This window comes from Lepus europaeus, chromosome 16 (genome assembly GCF_033115175.1).
Source record: "Lepus europaeus isolate LE1 chromosome 16, mLepTim1.pri, whole genome shotgun sequence".
Lineage (NCBI taxonomy): Eukaryota > Metazoa > Chordata > Mammalia > Lagomorpha > Leporidae > Lepus > Lepus europaeus.
In genome coordinates this window covers 35,258,267-35,271,842 of record NC_084842.1, presented here as the reverse complement: position 1 = coordinate 35,271,842, position 13,576 = coordinate 35,258,267, and the positions used below count along the sequence as shown (strand labels likewise).

Here is a 13,576-nt window from a genome sequence, read left to right as displayed (position 1 = left end):
TGAAGGGCCGGCATCCCATATGGGCGCTGGTTTGAATCCTGGCTGCTCCACTTCTGATCCATCTCTCTGCTATGGCCTGAGAAAGCAGTGGAAGATGGCCCAGGTCGTTGGGCCCCCTGCACCCACGTGGGAGACCCAGAGGAAGCTCTTGGCTCCTGGCCTCGGATCAGCTCAGCTCTAGCTGTTGCGGCCAATTGGGGAGTGAACCATCGGATGGAAGACCTCTCTCTCTCTCTCTGCCTCTCCTTCCCTCTCTGTAACTCTGACTTTCAAATAAATAAATAAATCTTTAAAAAAATTTTAACCAAATGTAAACAGCTTTGAAATAATACGTATATCACTACAAGAGAAATTGTTACCAAGTAGCCCATTATTCATTATACAACAAATTTTGGCCAGTGCCGTGGCACAGCAGGTTAAGCCAATTCTTGCAAATGCTTGTATTCCTTATAGAATACCAATTAAAGCTGCTACTCTACTTCCAGTTGCACTTCTGGGAATGCTCCTGGGAAGGCAATAGAAGATAGTTGATGTACTAGGGCATTATCACACAATTGGGAACCAGAATGGAATTCATTGCTCCAGTGAACCAGCAGAAAGAAGACATTTATCTCTGTGTCTCTCTATCTCTTTCCCTCTCTGGCACTCTGCTTTTAATAAAAGTAAATATTAAATAAATCATTAAAACAGAGTTAAGCAAGACATTATATGAAAATAATATTTATAGAAGGAATGAATGAATCTCTGTATATCTCTCTTACATGACTCTTGAGGAGAGAAAGGGAAATAAAAAGTAAATTAAAACATATTTTGTCATAGGATGTATATAGTAAGTACTATAAAATGAAAAATTACATTAGTTTGGCTTATTAAAAATGTCTTTGTATTAGCAATGTATTACCAATAATGCTATTGTATGAAGTTGGAAAGAAACGCTATTGATATCTAACATCAATTTAACATGTAAAATTGTAGCTCTCAGCAACACAAGATATATGAACAGATTACATGTCACAGACTTTAAATCATTTGTTGTGGAAATGTTCACAAATATCCATATATATATTTACAGAAAATTAAAATTAACTCATTTTCTACGATCCACATTCAGTGTCCATCTATCTATGGCTAATTTTATCTTTATCCTCTTCCTGAACCATTATTCCAAATTAATATTTACAAGAAAATTCCAAGCAGTTTCTTGGAATCATCCTTTATAAAAAGCACTAGTCATTTTTATACCATACCTTTTTTCTATTACATAATTGTGCACTCTCATAATCACCACCCTCCATATGTTGCTTTTTATTTTACTTATAGGGCTGCATCTCTGATGATTCAACATTGCCACAAGACAAATCCTTAAAGATGAACACTGCACACTGACCAATTCAGAAGAAGGAGGTAGACTTCCTGTGGTGCCCATTCCTGACTTCTGCTCTGGACCAATGTTTTTATAGCTATAGCTTCATAATGACTTTGAATGAAGCCCTCTTTTACATGAGGTTCCTACTCCTGCTAAACTGGCTTGGGGTGATTCTGTCCTTTTCTGGACACATCCAGGCGGAGCAGCCCCCAAATCACAACCTCCCAGAGGTGGTCATTCCTTTGAAAGTAACTGGCAGTGCCAGAGGCAAAAAGTCTCTAGGCAGGCTCTCCTATAGCCTGCGCTTTGGGGGCCAAAGATACATTGTCCACATGAAGGTCAAGAAGTTTTTGCTGTCTAAACACCTCTCAGTGTTCACCTATACAGACCAGGGTGCTCTCTTAGAGGACCAGCCTTTTGTGCACAAGAACTGCTATTATCACGGTTTTGTGGAGGGGGATCCAGAATCCCTGGTTGCTCTCAGTACCTGCTTTGGAGGCTTTAAAGGAATGTTATACATAAACAACATGGCTTATGAAATCATGCCCATAGCATTTTCTACCACATTTGAACATCTGGTATATAAGATGGAAAGTAAGGAAACACGATCCCGTACAATGACATCTGGCATTATACCAGATGAAATAATAGGTCAAGATATTGATCATTCCACTCTGGAGCAAAGTGCTTATGTGGGCTGGTGGGTCCACTTTAGGATAGTTGAAATTGTATTGGTGATCGATAATTCTCTATACACTCGTTATGAAAGGAATGACTCAAAGTTGTTGGATGATCTATATGTGGTTTCAAATGTAGCAGATTCCATTTATGATGTATTTGGCATTAAGTTGATGCTGTTTTCTATGGAGATCTGGAGTAACCAGAATATGATTGAAGTTGATGATGTAAGAAATTCCGTTAACACCTTTTGTAATTGGAAACATCTAAATATATATTACCGGAAAAAACACGATTTTGCAATGCTTTTCATAAACAAAAATTTAAGAGGATTAAGTGGTCTAGGTTTAGTTGGAGGAATATGTGTACCATATAAGAGCTGTGGAGTTGTTACTTTCTTTGAAAGAAGCTTGTCACATTGTGCAATCGCAATGGCTCACCACATAGGTCACAGTTTCGGCATGACCCATGATAATTATGCAACATGTGTATGTGGGAAGCCTAAATGTATAATGCATTTTGATAACCCACCAACACCTAAATTTAGCAATTGCAGTTATACTCAATTTTGGTATTACACTGCAGAAAGGACAACGTGCTTGCTGGAACATGAGTATACAACAGATATCTTTAACTGGACACGTTGTGGGAATGGCGCTATTGAAGAACAAGAGCAATGTGACTGTGGAACTTTACAGCGTTGTCAAAAAGATCCCTGTTGTATGCCAAATTGTACTTTAACTCAAGGATCTAGTTGTGCTTCTGGACTTTGTTGCAAAAACTGCCAGTTCTTACCATTAGGGTCTGTGTGTCGAAAGGAGACCAATCTATGTGATCTTCCAGAGTGGTGTAATGGAACGTCTCATAAGTGCCCAGATGATGTGTATGTAGAAGATGGAATTCCCTGTAATGTCACATCGTATTGCTATGAAAAAAGGTGTAGTGACCGCACTTTACAGTGTAAGAGTATTTTTGGAGAGGAGGCAAAAAATGCAAATCTAACTTGTTACAAAGAAGTGAACATCAAAGGAAACCGTTTTGGACACTGTGGTATCAAGGGTGTTACATATAAAAAATGCAATACTTCAGATGTTTTGTGTGGAAGAATTCAGTGTGAGAATGTGCCAGAAATTCCACAGTTGAGTGATCATACTACTGTGCATTGGACTCACTTCAATGAAGTAACCTGCTGGAGTACCGATTATCATTATGGAATGAATACACCTGATATCGGTGAAGTGAAGGATGGCACAGAGTGTGGTCCAGAGCATCTCTGTGTCCACAGGCAGTGTGTCCACATATCCATCCTGGATAGTAATTGCTCACCTGCATTCTGTAACCAGAGGGGCATCTGCAACAATAAACATCACTGTCACTGCAACTATTTGTGGGATCCACCCAACTGCCTGATAAAAGGATATGGTGGTAGTATTGACAGTGGTCCACCCCCAAGAAGAAAGAAAGAGAAGAAGTTTTGTTATCTGTGCTTAATTTTGGTTGTTCTTTTGATTATTTTCTTATGTTGCCTTTGTTGTCTTTGTATGAAAAGGAACAAAGGAAAAAAAGGAAAGAAAAAACCTGAGAGTGCCCCTGTAACACCAAAAGCATCAGTAAAAACTCCAACTGGAAGCATAAAGGCTTAGCATTAAAAAGATTAATTCCTAGTGTGATTCTACTTAATCTTCCTTATTTTAAATAATTTAAAGGTATTGTCTGGAAGTTTGCTTCCTTATATTTCTTAGAAAAACTTCGGACACATCGGTGGTGTACCTGGTTTATAGTGCTGCCTCTTCAAGTACTTTACGTTATGGGAACAAAATTTCCGCTGTACCAGCTGTCTTCCTATAGGGTTCTGTAGCAAGGATAATGAACAAGAAATTAGAAATCCAAGCAACATTCTCTTCCTATGTATGTCAGTGCTTCCTGAAGATTTCATATTGGATATGATTCATAATTTTAATCCACCTTCTCTTTTTTCCTCAATTCACTGCAGACCAACTTCAGTGTCAGTCCCAGAGATACCAGCATAGCTGTCTGGTCCAATTCATTTTGAATTCTGAACTCCAGATCTTTGAGTTATTTACCCGTACTCCAAATTTCCAGTGCCTGCTTAGTAATACCTACATTGGAGTTCTGAATCTCAGATCCAGGGTGTCAGTTCTACAGTCTTCTAACTTGTATGAACTACAACTTCCTTCGTTTGTTTCTAAGTACCATGTAAACCACTTTTTCAGTAGGGCCTTCTGACGTAATAACAAGCTAGTAGTCTAATGGCTCAATTAACTAGTTCTGTTTTCAATAGCTGTTACCCAATTCCTTATATTTGGTTCTATGCCAAAAAAAAAAAAAATCACTGATGTGTTTTCTTTTTTTCTGATTCAACTCTATTATAATATTAATTTTGGATTAATGGACAAAGCAAGCATGAGGAGCAACACTTATTTATTTATTTTTGGGTTTTTTTTTTTCCTTTCCAGTGCCTTTCACAATCTTTGGGAAATTACTTAAACCTATGACCAGTTGACTTCACAACGAGGTGTGATGATAATATTAGGTCATCTGGGTCCCTTTTGTTATAAACTGAGATAAAGAAGGTAGATGTTATAATTTTAAGTAACTATAGTAAGACTGAGAAAGCAAGTGATATTTCTTTTAAAAAAGCTATATAATCCCATATTTTTTAATGCTTTATTTATTTATTTATTTGAAAGTCGGAGTTATGCAGAGATAGGAGAGGCAGAGAAAGAGAGGTCTTCTATCCGCCAGTTCACTCCCCGATTGGTCTCAATGGCCGGAGCTGAGCTGATCCAAAGTCAGGAGCCAGGTGCTTCCTCCAGGTCTTCTCATGTGGGTGCAGGGGCCCAAGGACTTGAGCCTTTCCCAGGCCATAGCAGAGAGCTGGATTAGAAGTGGAGCAGCCAAGTGTCGAACCGGCTCCCATAGGGGATGCTGGCATGCCAGGCAGCAGCTTTACCTGCTACGCCACAGCACCAGCCCTGCCATATTTAATAATATATATTGTTTATATTATTATTTATATTTGTTTATATTATTTATATTTATTTATATTTAATAATATATATTGTTTACGCATCATAGACTTGTGGAAGTAATTAACACAAAATTTTGGAATAAATAAAACATTTGTGAATGGTCAGCAATGCTTCCCCCAGAGCACTTGAATATTCTGAATGTAAATTAAGAATTAAGCATGAGGGTAGCACTGTGCTTAGTAGGGTAAGCCTCCACCTGTGGTGGCAGCATCCTATATGGTGCCAGTTTTTGTCCCAGCTGCTCCACTTTGGATCCAGCTCCTCATTGTGGCCTGAGAAAGCAGTAGAGGATGACCCAAGTGCTTCTGAGCCTGCACCCACATGGGAGACCTGGAAGAAGCTCCTGGCCCCTGACTTCAGAATGGCTCACCTCTGGCCATTGCAGCCATTGGGGAGTGAACCAGTGGATGGAAGACCTTTCTCCCTATTTCTCCCTTTCCTGCTCTGTCTGTAACTCTACCTCTCACATAAATAAATAAATCTTTTAAAAAGTCAAACATAGCCAATCCAGTTAGAGTATTACTATTGCATAAAAAGAAACATGAGAATTATGTCATGTCATTAGTTTCCCATATGGCACATTTGCTAATTTTAGGTTATTTGTGGGATGTTAAGGAGAAAGGGTAGAGCTCCTTAAGGCAGAAATATCTGTAATTCTTTGGTACTTAAGAAGTGAAGATGATGTGGCAGGGGATTTCGCATGGGGGCGAGGAAGCCATTATAATCCATAAACTGTACTTTGGAAATTTATATTAATTAAATAAAAGGTAAAAAATAAAAAAAAAACACTTTCTAAAAAAAAAATTTGCCTGGTTTTTGAAGAGCTTGTAATACATGCTAGAGTGCTGCTGTCTGAAACTGTGAGCATCAAAACTGTTACTCATTGCCTTTCAAAGGTGAGAAAATAGAGAAACAAGGATTTCAATAGAAATTCCCTAATATTTCTGAGTCTTAATGAAACTACACTATTTTCTTACCTAGTTCAATCCCAGTTTTGTTGACGTTTTTACACATTCAGTATATATTTCCAAATAGAACATAAATTTTCCTCAAACACAAAATAATATCTCTTTGAGATTTCAATGTTATATATAATTTATAGCATGTAATAAAAAAGCCACACAAAGCAACAAATTATGGCCAATGATAAAGAGAAAACAGCAAGCACAGAGATGTAAAACAAGTTAACAGTTACCTAAAAAATGATTGAAAGTAGAAAAAACAATTAAAAAAAAAAAAGAAAGAAACAGTCCCACTCTAATTAACATGCCACCCATGTGAGAGACCAGGATGAAGCTCCTGGTTCTTGACTTTGTCCTGGCCCAGTGCTGGCTCTCTTGGGGAATGAACCAGGTGATGAAAGATTCATTCTCTCTCTCTCTCTCTCTCTCTGCTCTGCTCTTAGCCCCTCTGTAACTTTGACTTTCAAAGTGAATAATTAAATCTTTAAAAATAAGAAAAACAAAAAGAACAAGGAGGCCCAAACTATGCTTTTTACAGAAAAATCATTGCTAATAGGTCAGCACTCAAATACTAATGTTACTACTTCAGGCAGGTAACAAGAACATGCCAGTGGGAAAAAAAGAACATAAGGCAGAATAAATACATGTGTACAAACTTCAAAATCATCTCTATAATTCAGTATTTTTATATGAAAGCTTGAAATCTGAAATTCCCTGAAGTCAGAATCTTCCTGAGTGTGAACATGACCCATAAATGGAAAATTCCACAGCTGATCTCACGTGATAGATCACATTCAAAACACAGCAACATAAGTTTATTCAGCCTTATCAAGGGAAAAGCATCCTTGCAGTACCTTTCATTTGTGACACGTCTTTTCCATAGGTGGCCAGATTCCACCTCACAGGCACAGCCACAGAGGGTAACATAATGTCAAATGGAGACCAATCACACCAACAGCAGATTCCTAAGATGGCCCACATGGAATCAAACCTACTTGAATTACTGCCATTTGTTGTTCTTTGCTTAATCTCTGCTATTTTGAGCAAAGTTATTGTTTAAAATATCTAAAAGTGGCATAAAGGAATTCCTGTGCATAAGAATGATAAGAAAAAGAAGCATTTATACTAATATGTGGAATAGAAAGTCAAGCTACTGAAAAAACTGTAAACCAGTTTCCTTATTTTTTTTTTATTTTATTTATTTATTTATTTATTTATTTATTTTTTTTTTGGACAGGCAGAGTGGATAGTGAGAGAGAGAGACAGAGAGAAAGGTCTTCCTCTTTGCCATTGGTTCAACCTCCAATGGCCACCACGGCAGGCGCATCTCGCTGATCCGAAGCCAGGAGTCAGGTGCTTCTCCTGGTCTCCCATGGGGTGCAGCACCCAAGGACTTGGGCCATCCTCCACTGCCTTCCCAGGCCATAGCAGAGAGCTGGCCTGGAAGAGGGGCAACCAGGATACAATCCGGCACCCCAACCGGGACTAGAACCCGGTGTGCCAGCGCCGCAAGGCGGAGGATGAGCCTGTTAAGCCACGGCGCCGGCCACCAGTTTCCTTATTTATTTGAGAGGCAAAGATATAGAAAAACAGATGGAAGCAGAGAAAAAGACAGAGTTCTCAGTCTGCTGGGTAATTTCTCAAATATTCACCACCATCAGGTCTGGGCCTGGTGGAAGCCAGGAGCTTGAAACTGAAACCTTGTATCCCCTGTGGATGAGAAGGAGTCAACCACTTGAACCATCACAGGTTCCTCCAATGATTCATATTAGCAGGAAGCTGTAATTGGGAGCAGAGCAGGGACCCAAACCCAGATTCTCCACATAGATGCATGTCTTCCTAGTGGATTTGTTGTGGGGAAGCTAGTGCCAGATTCTTGTCTGCATTACAAGAGGGAATTCAAAGTTGAGACACTGATAAAGGCCAAATTTATTTATACGCAAAGAGAAAGTACACACTCAGGAAGGAGGTGCAGACATGCTCAAGAAACAGCTGCACTCAAAGTGTGAGTCCATTTCTGTATGATCTAGAGGCATGGAGCCTGGTTTCTCGGGCGGAACTTAACTGAATATTCACAGGGCATGGCATTTCTGATGAGGCATGAGTACTGCTCACTTTTCATTACCCATTTTTGGAAATTTCAGAAATGTCATGACATCAGAGGCATGATGAGAGTGGGAGTGTTCTTCAATAGAATCTTACTATAATGGCCTTGTAATTTGTCGATGGTGATTTCAGGACACAATTGACAGCTATCTTGCTTACTTTTAGCTAGGACCAGTTATAAGTATCAAAGCCATGGATGCTGTGGTTTCCTGCTGCACATATGGGATTGGGATTGGTGCAGTACATATAGTGCTGAGACATAAGTGATGCTCCAGGGAAGAGTGGAGCATCTTCCTCACTGGCTATCTTCCTGCTTGCATTGTTTCCTCAGCTATTTTAATCCCTTCATCTTTATGAGGCATTGAGAGAGAAAGGTCCATCTTCGGTAACTTCATACTTTTTCAGGGCTCATCCTTGCATAGGTAGGAATCAAAAATTCCTTAAAATTTCTTACAAACTGGTCTATAGTTTCCACTGGTGGAGTAGATCTTTACTATCAGTCTTTGGTGATGGTTGGACTCCCTGACTGTCAATTTTTCCATGAAACCTTTGAATTCCAGAAGAGACACATTTGACAGTTTGGGTGACTATACAGGGCCATAAAGGAAGAGTACTTTTTGCTGCTTCCCAGATGGTGGAAGCTGAGAGACTTCCTTTACCCATATCACAGAACCAACTGGATTGATCTTAAATTCTTTCGACATTTGTTCCACAAGCTTACAGTTCTTAATATAAGTTAAGCAGGTCTTAGTAATCATTGTATATACTACACCCCATTCTGCCAGTAGGTAATCTAGGAGTAATCAGTTTTCCAAGATCACTTTCTATATGGAATCTAAAGAATATTGCCAGCAATATGGGTTTTTCAGTTTTATTTTGTATATCAGGTCCACTGGAGGAGACCAACTCTATAATCTCTCTCTTTTTAAAAATATTTATTCATTCATTTGAAAAGCAGAGTAACAGGGAGAGAGGGAGGGAAAGAGTGAGTATAAGAGAGAAACAGAGAGAGAGAGAGAGAGAAATTCAACTCATTGGTTCACTCTCCAATATGGTCACAACAACCAGTGCTGGAAAACAGGATGAAGCCAAGAACCAGGAACTTCATCCAGGTAGCCCACATGGATGGCATTGTCCCAAATAGTTGGACCATATTCTGCTACTTTTCGCAGGCATTAGCAAAGAGCTGAATCAGATGTGGAGCAATCAGGACACAAACCAGCACCCATTTGGGATGCCAGCATCACAAACAGCAGCTCTACAATGCCAGTCCCTATGCTCTTCACAAGAATGAACTAGTTTTTCAGTATCTTCAGATGGCAGAGATTTAGAATCTCACATGCACTGAGACTCTGCTCTAGTGTGTCTAATAAAAGGGCCTGGTATTTAGTCATCCTTCTTCCATCCACTGGTATCCTTCAATCTCCAGAATCCCATTTGCTTAGTGTGGAGTTTGAATTTCTAGAGACTGACCTAAAATCAATTTTGTTGTTTCCTATGTCAAAAGCTTGACAGCAGAAGCTGCTGTCAAGCATTCAGATCATATCATGGCCACTTAAGTCAGTTGTTTTAAAAAGTAGGACACTAGTTGCAAAAGTAGGCACAATATTTGGGTGAGTATTCCCAGGTGTATTCCTTGCCTTTCAGCTACAAAATGAATTGTCTAAATTAGAGATTCCCATTACAGGGGCCCATTATCTGCAGATATTTAATCTTTTGAAAGATCGTATGCTGTTTTTCTATCCAAGTAGCTCAGTATCTGGACATATTAAGGTCTCATTTGAGTGTTTTTCATAACCTAGAATCCAGATCCTGCAAAAGCCTGCTATTCCCAGAAATACCTGTAGATATTTCTCTGTCTATGACATTCCTAATATGCAGTGTGACTTCTTTTCATTTAAGTGAGAGAGAATGCTTTCCTGGGATCAGGACATATCCTGTGCAAACTATACCCTTTTAGAGATCTGGACTTTTGTAGAAGAAACTTTATATTCTCATTCCACAAAAAAAATTAAGATCTGAATGGTATTTACATCTAACTCTTCCTTAAAGGGATTACATAGATGGATACCACTTGCATTTTGTAACAAAGTACCAGTCTTTGAGCTCTCCACATTCCTTGTCAAGGGTATTCACAAACAAATGAGGGCTAGGCTATCCCTAAAGATTTGGTGAAGAACTGTCAATGTGTAGTCTGGATCAGTCCATTGGCATGTGAACAGATAATGGGATTCTGGGTATAGATATTTATAAAAGAAAGCATATTTAAGATCTAGGACTATAAACCAAGTGGTGCCTTCAGGCATCTTGGCTAGGATAGCGTAAGGATTTATGATGCTAAGATCCTGAACTACCTGATGTTTATCATTTGGCTTTAAAGCTGGCAGAATTGGGATACTGCAAGAGTTAACATGGAACCATATTTTTCTTAGGGTCAGGTTTTGAAAGAGTGCCATGAAGGCCTGAATGTAAGGAATGCATTACCATTTGTACTATCTCTTAAAGAAAGGTCAAGTTGTGAGAGAACATTAATATGAGGGTCCTAGGGTGACTAGATTTGTTCATTCTTTAACTTACAATGTGACCAGATATTGCTACAAAAGGAAATACACATTTTCTTGTTTAGGACATCTACAATAAGGCTTCTCCAACTTTTAAGTAGGCAGCTGTGTGGGGAAATCCATGAGGCTGTATGGGAAGTTGCTCATGGTTGAAAAAACATCTTTGTGACCTTCATTTTGCCCACACATCTGCAGCAATTCCTGTGAGTTTTGGTGAAGATAGCAATTATATGTTTGATTATAAGAGATTTTAGGCCTCACATTTAATATTTCAGCAAGGTGTTGGCCTGCTTGACACTTCAGGTCCAGATAGTAATTGTCTATTGTGATCAATGAGGTAATCCTGAAAGCTTACCAATATAAGGGAGACTAGAAGGCCTTTCTTTCAAATGATACAGATCTTTTACAGAGCATTCTGCAGGACATTCATCAGTCATGTCCTAGGACCACATACAGACCTCTCATTCTGGACACCTTAATGATGGATGTCTACATTGTAATATACAGTGAAGCAAATAGAACTCTAAAGTAAAACAGATTTGTGAGGAGTGTGTACGTGTTGGGGCCAGAAATGTGAGGGTGGCCTCATGCCACAGACCCAGTAAAGGTTTTGCAGAGCAAAAAGATGAAAATTTACTTTACGTGTGTAATCAGATGCTTACTGCATGTGTACTAAACACCTCATTGATAAGGGCAAAATAACCCACTCATCATGAAGGAGCAAAAAGGCTGGAGTTTTAGAAGGGATAAGCAAAAGAAAGCCTAGGCAATGTAGGAAGTCGGTAGTCAGATGGCAATAAAAGCAAGGATACCTGAAGGGCATTGCTTAGGAAAAAGTTCCACCCACGTCTTCACAAAGTACACAAGATTTACAATCTTCAGGGGTTGGCCTTTGGTCTTCCACCTCCAACAGTCACTGAAGGAAGCAGAAATTGTTAGGATAAGAGATTTTAGTCTAGTGGACTGAAACAGGGTGAAAAAGTAGAGATAGGCAAAATAAAAGCAAGAGCCCCAAGCACAAAGGGTTTCAATTAGGAGAAAAGCTCATCAGCCAATGTCTAGGTGGGCTTTCTAACTCCCCTTTCACCGCCTACATAGACAGGGTCCAGGCTCTTTTCTTTGATGTAAGAAAGAATTCAAGTGTAAGACATTGGTAAAGAACAACAGAGAAACAAGACTCAATTCCCTGCAGAGAGAAAGTACATAGGAATGAGTGTAGGCAGGTGCAAGAAAGAGTAGTAATAAACAAGATTTGAGTCCACCCCCTTATATTATCTGAAGACTGATGGGAAGTATCTGGGGCAGGACTTAAATGAATATACAAAGGGTGCAAACTTTGTGTTTGAGTGTGAGTACTGCCCAATTCCTAGCTTTCTTTTGTAAGTCCCAAAATCTCAAGATATCAGGTGCATGACGAAATTGGGATTGGTTATAGTAACTTTATTGGAATACCCTTGTAAATGTAAAAGTCATCACTGGCACACAGAAGCAGCCACATTGGTTGCTTTTACCTAGCACCAGTTCTAAGCAGTGTTTTGTGAAAGAAATGTGTAGCAGCCAAGGAAGTTAAGGGACTAAAATGACTTCACAACAATTGTAACTCAAGTCTACGCCCTATTATTAGTTTGTACGTGATAATATGTATCATGATTGTTTATTATATTTTTGATTACTTTTCACTTAACTTTTTTTTATTTGTTTTTATTTCATTTGAAAGGCAAAGAAACAACAAGATAAGGAGAGAAACATAGAGAGATCTTCTCTCTGCTGGCTCATTCTCCAAATGCCTACAATAGCCAGGGCTGGGTCAGGGAGAAACCAGGAGTACAGAGCTGGGCAGGAACACAAGAGCTACAACAACTTCTACCTACTTAGGTCAAAAATGTCTCCTACCCCCTCTCAGCCAGTTGACAGATGTCATCATCAGTGGCTTGGGCTGTGGCTGTCTAATCTCACCTTGCTCTCCAATGCTGACCCTTTCCCTGGCTCTGGGCTACTTGGGTAATGTGTTGTGTCAGTGCCCTTTGCTGTGCATCTGTGCCTTCTACACATATCAATGGTATCTCTTCTCCTTCCACAGAATCTCCACTGCAACTTTCCCTCCAACTCTCCTCTGAGAATGCACTCTCTCCATATTTTTCACTATTTTCTCCTAGCCTACAGCAGTCTGCCCTTTCCTCATTCCACCATCTTGGAATACCCCAGAAATGTTTTTAAATGCATGACTTCATTGCGTGTACAAATGTTTTCCTCTCTGGCTCAGGTTCCCTCTCTGTAATATGTGAGAATGCCATTTCTATTTAAATAAGTGAAAAAACTTAAAGTTTGAAGCCCAAACAGATATATGTGAATCACTAACTGAAATTTTAGTAAGTAATAGAACCATTCTCACCAATTTACTGGTTAGCAAAGACAACATTCTATACAATAACTAATGCAGCTTATTATGCTTAAATAAATACATTTTTAAATAATTATCAAAAAACAATGCTACTCAATTATGTAACATTGATTAAATTGTTCCTTTAGAAGGAGTCTTCAAATTAGGGACAGCAAATAAAGGAAATTTAGAGATCCATATTTATAGTAACAATACATATGAATGCCCTCCTGTGTTTTGCCCTAATCTGATTTTGAGATATTGAAATACTAGAGTCATTCAATTAAGTCAAATTGAAATGCTCATGGTCAAATTTATTTCATTAGGACCTAGTGTTATGAAGCCTTTAGGAAAATAAAAAAAGCCCAATTAGGGAACTACTGCAGAGCTGTACCTACTAAGACTGAAAGTCTAACGGAAAGAAATCAATGGATATCAAACATTCCCAGATAAAAGCTCCTCCAATTTCA

The 13,576-nt window shown here is 39.0% G+C and overlaps 1 protein-coding gene across 1 annotated transcript; it reads left to right on the top strand.

The window, feature by feature from the left end:
- Positions 1 to 1,500: 1,500 nt before the first annotated feature.
- LOC133775060 (disintegrin and metalloproteinase domain-containing protein 29-like) lies at positions 1,501 to 12,405 on the top strand (the record flags this gene model as incomplete). The annotated part of the gene is made up of 3 exons (XM_062213152.1): positions 1,501 to 3,654; positions 4,112 to 4,242; positions 12,351 to 12,405. Coding segments are annotated over exons 1-3 (2,340 nt in total), but the record flags the coding sequence as incomplete, so codon positions are not given.
- Positions 12,406 to 13,576: the final 1,171 nt, after the last annotated feature.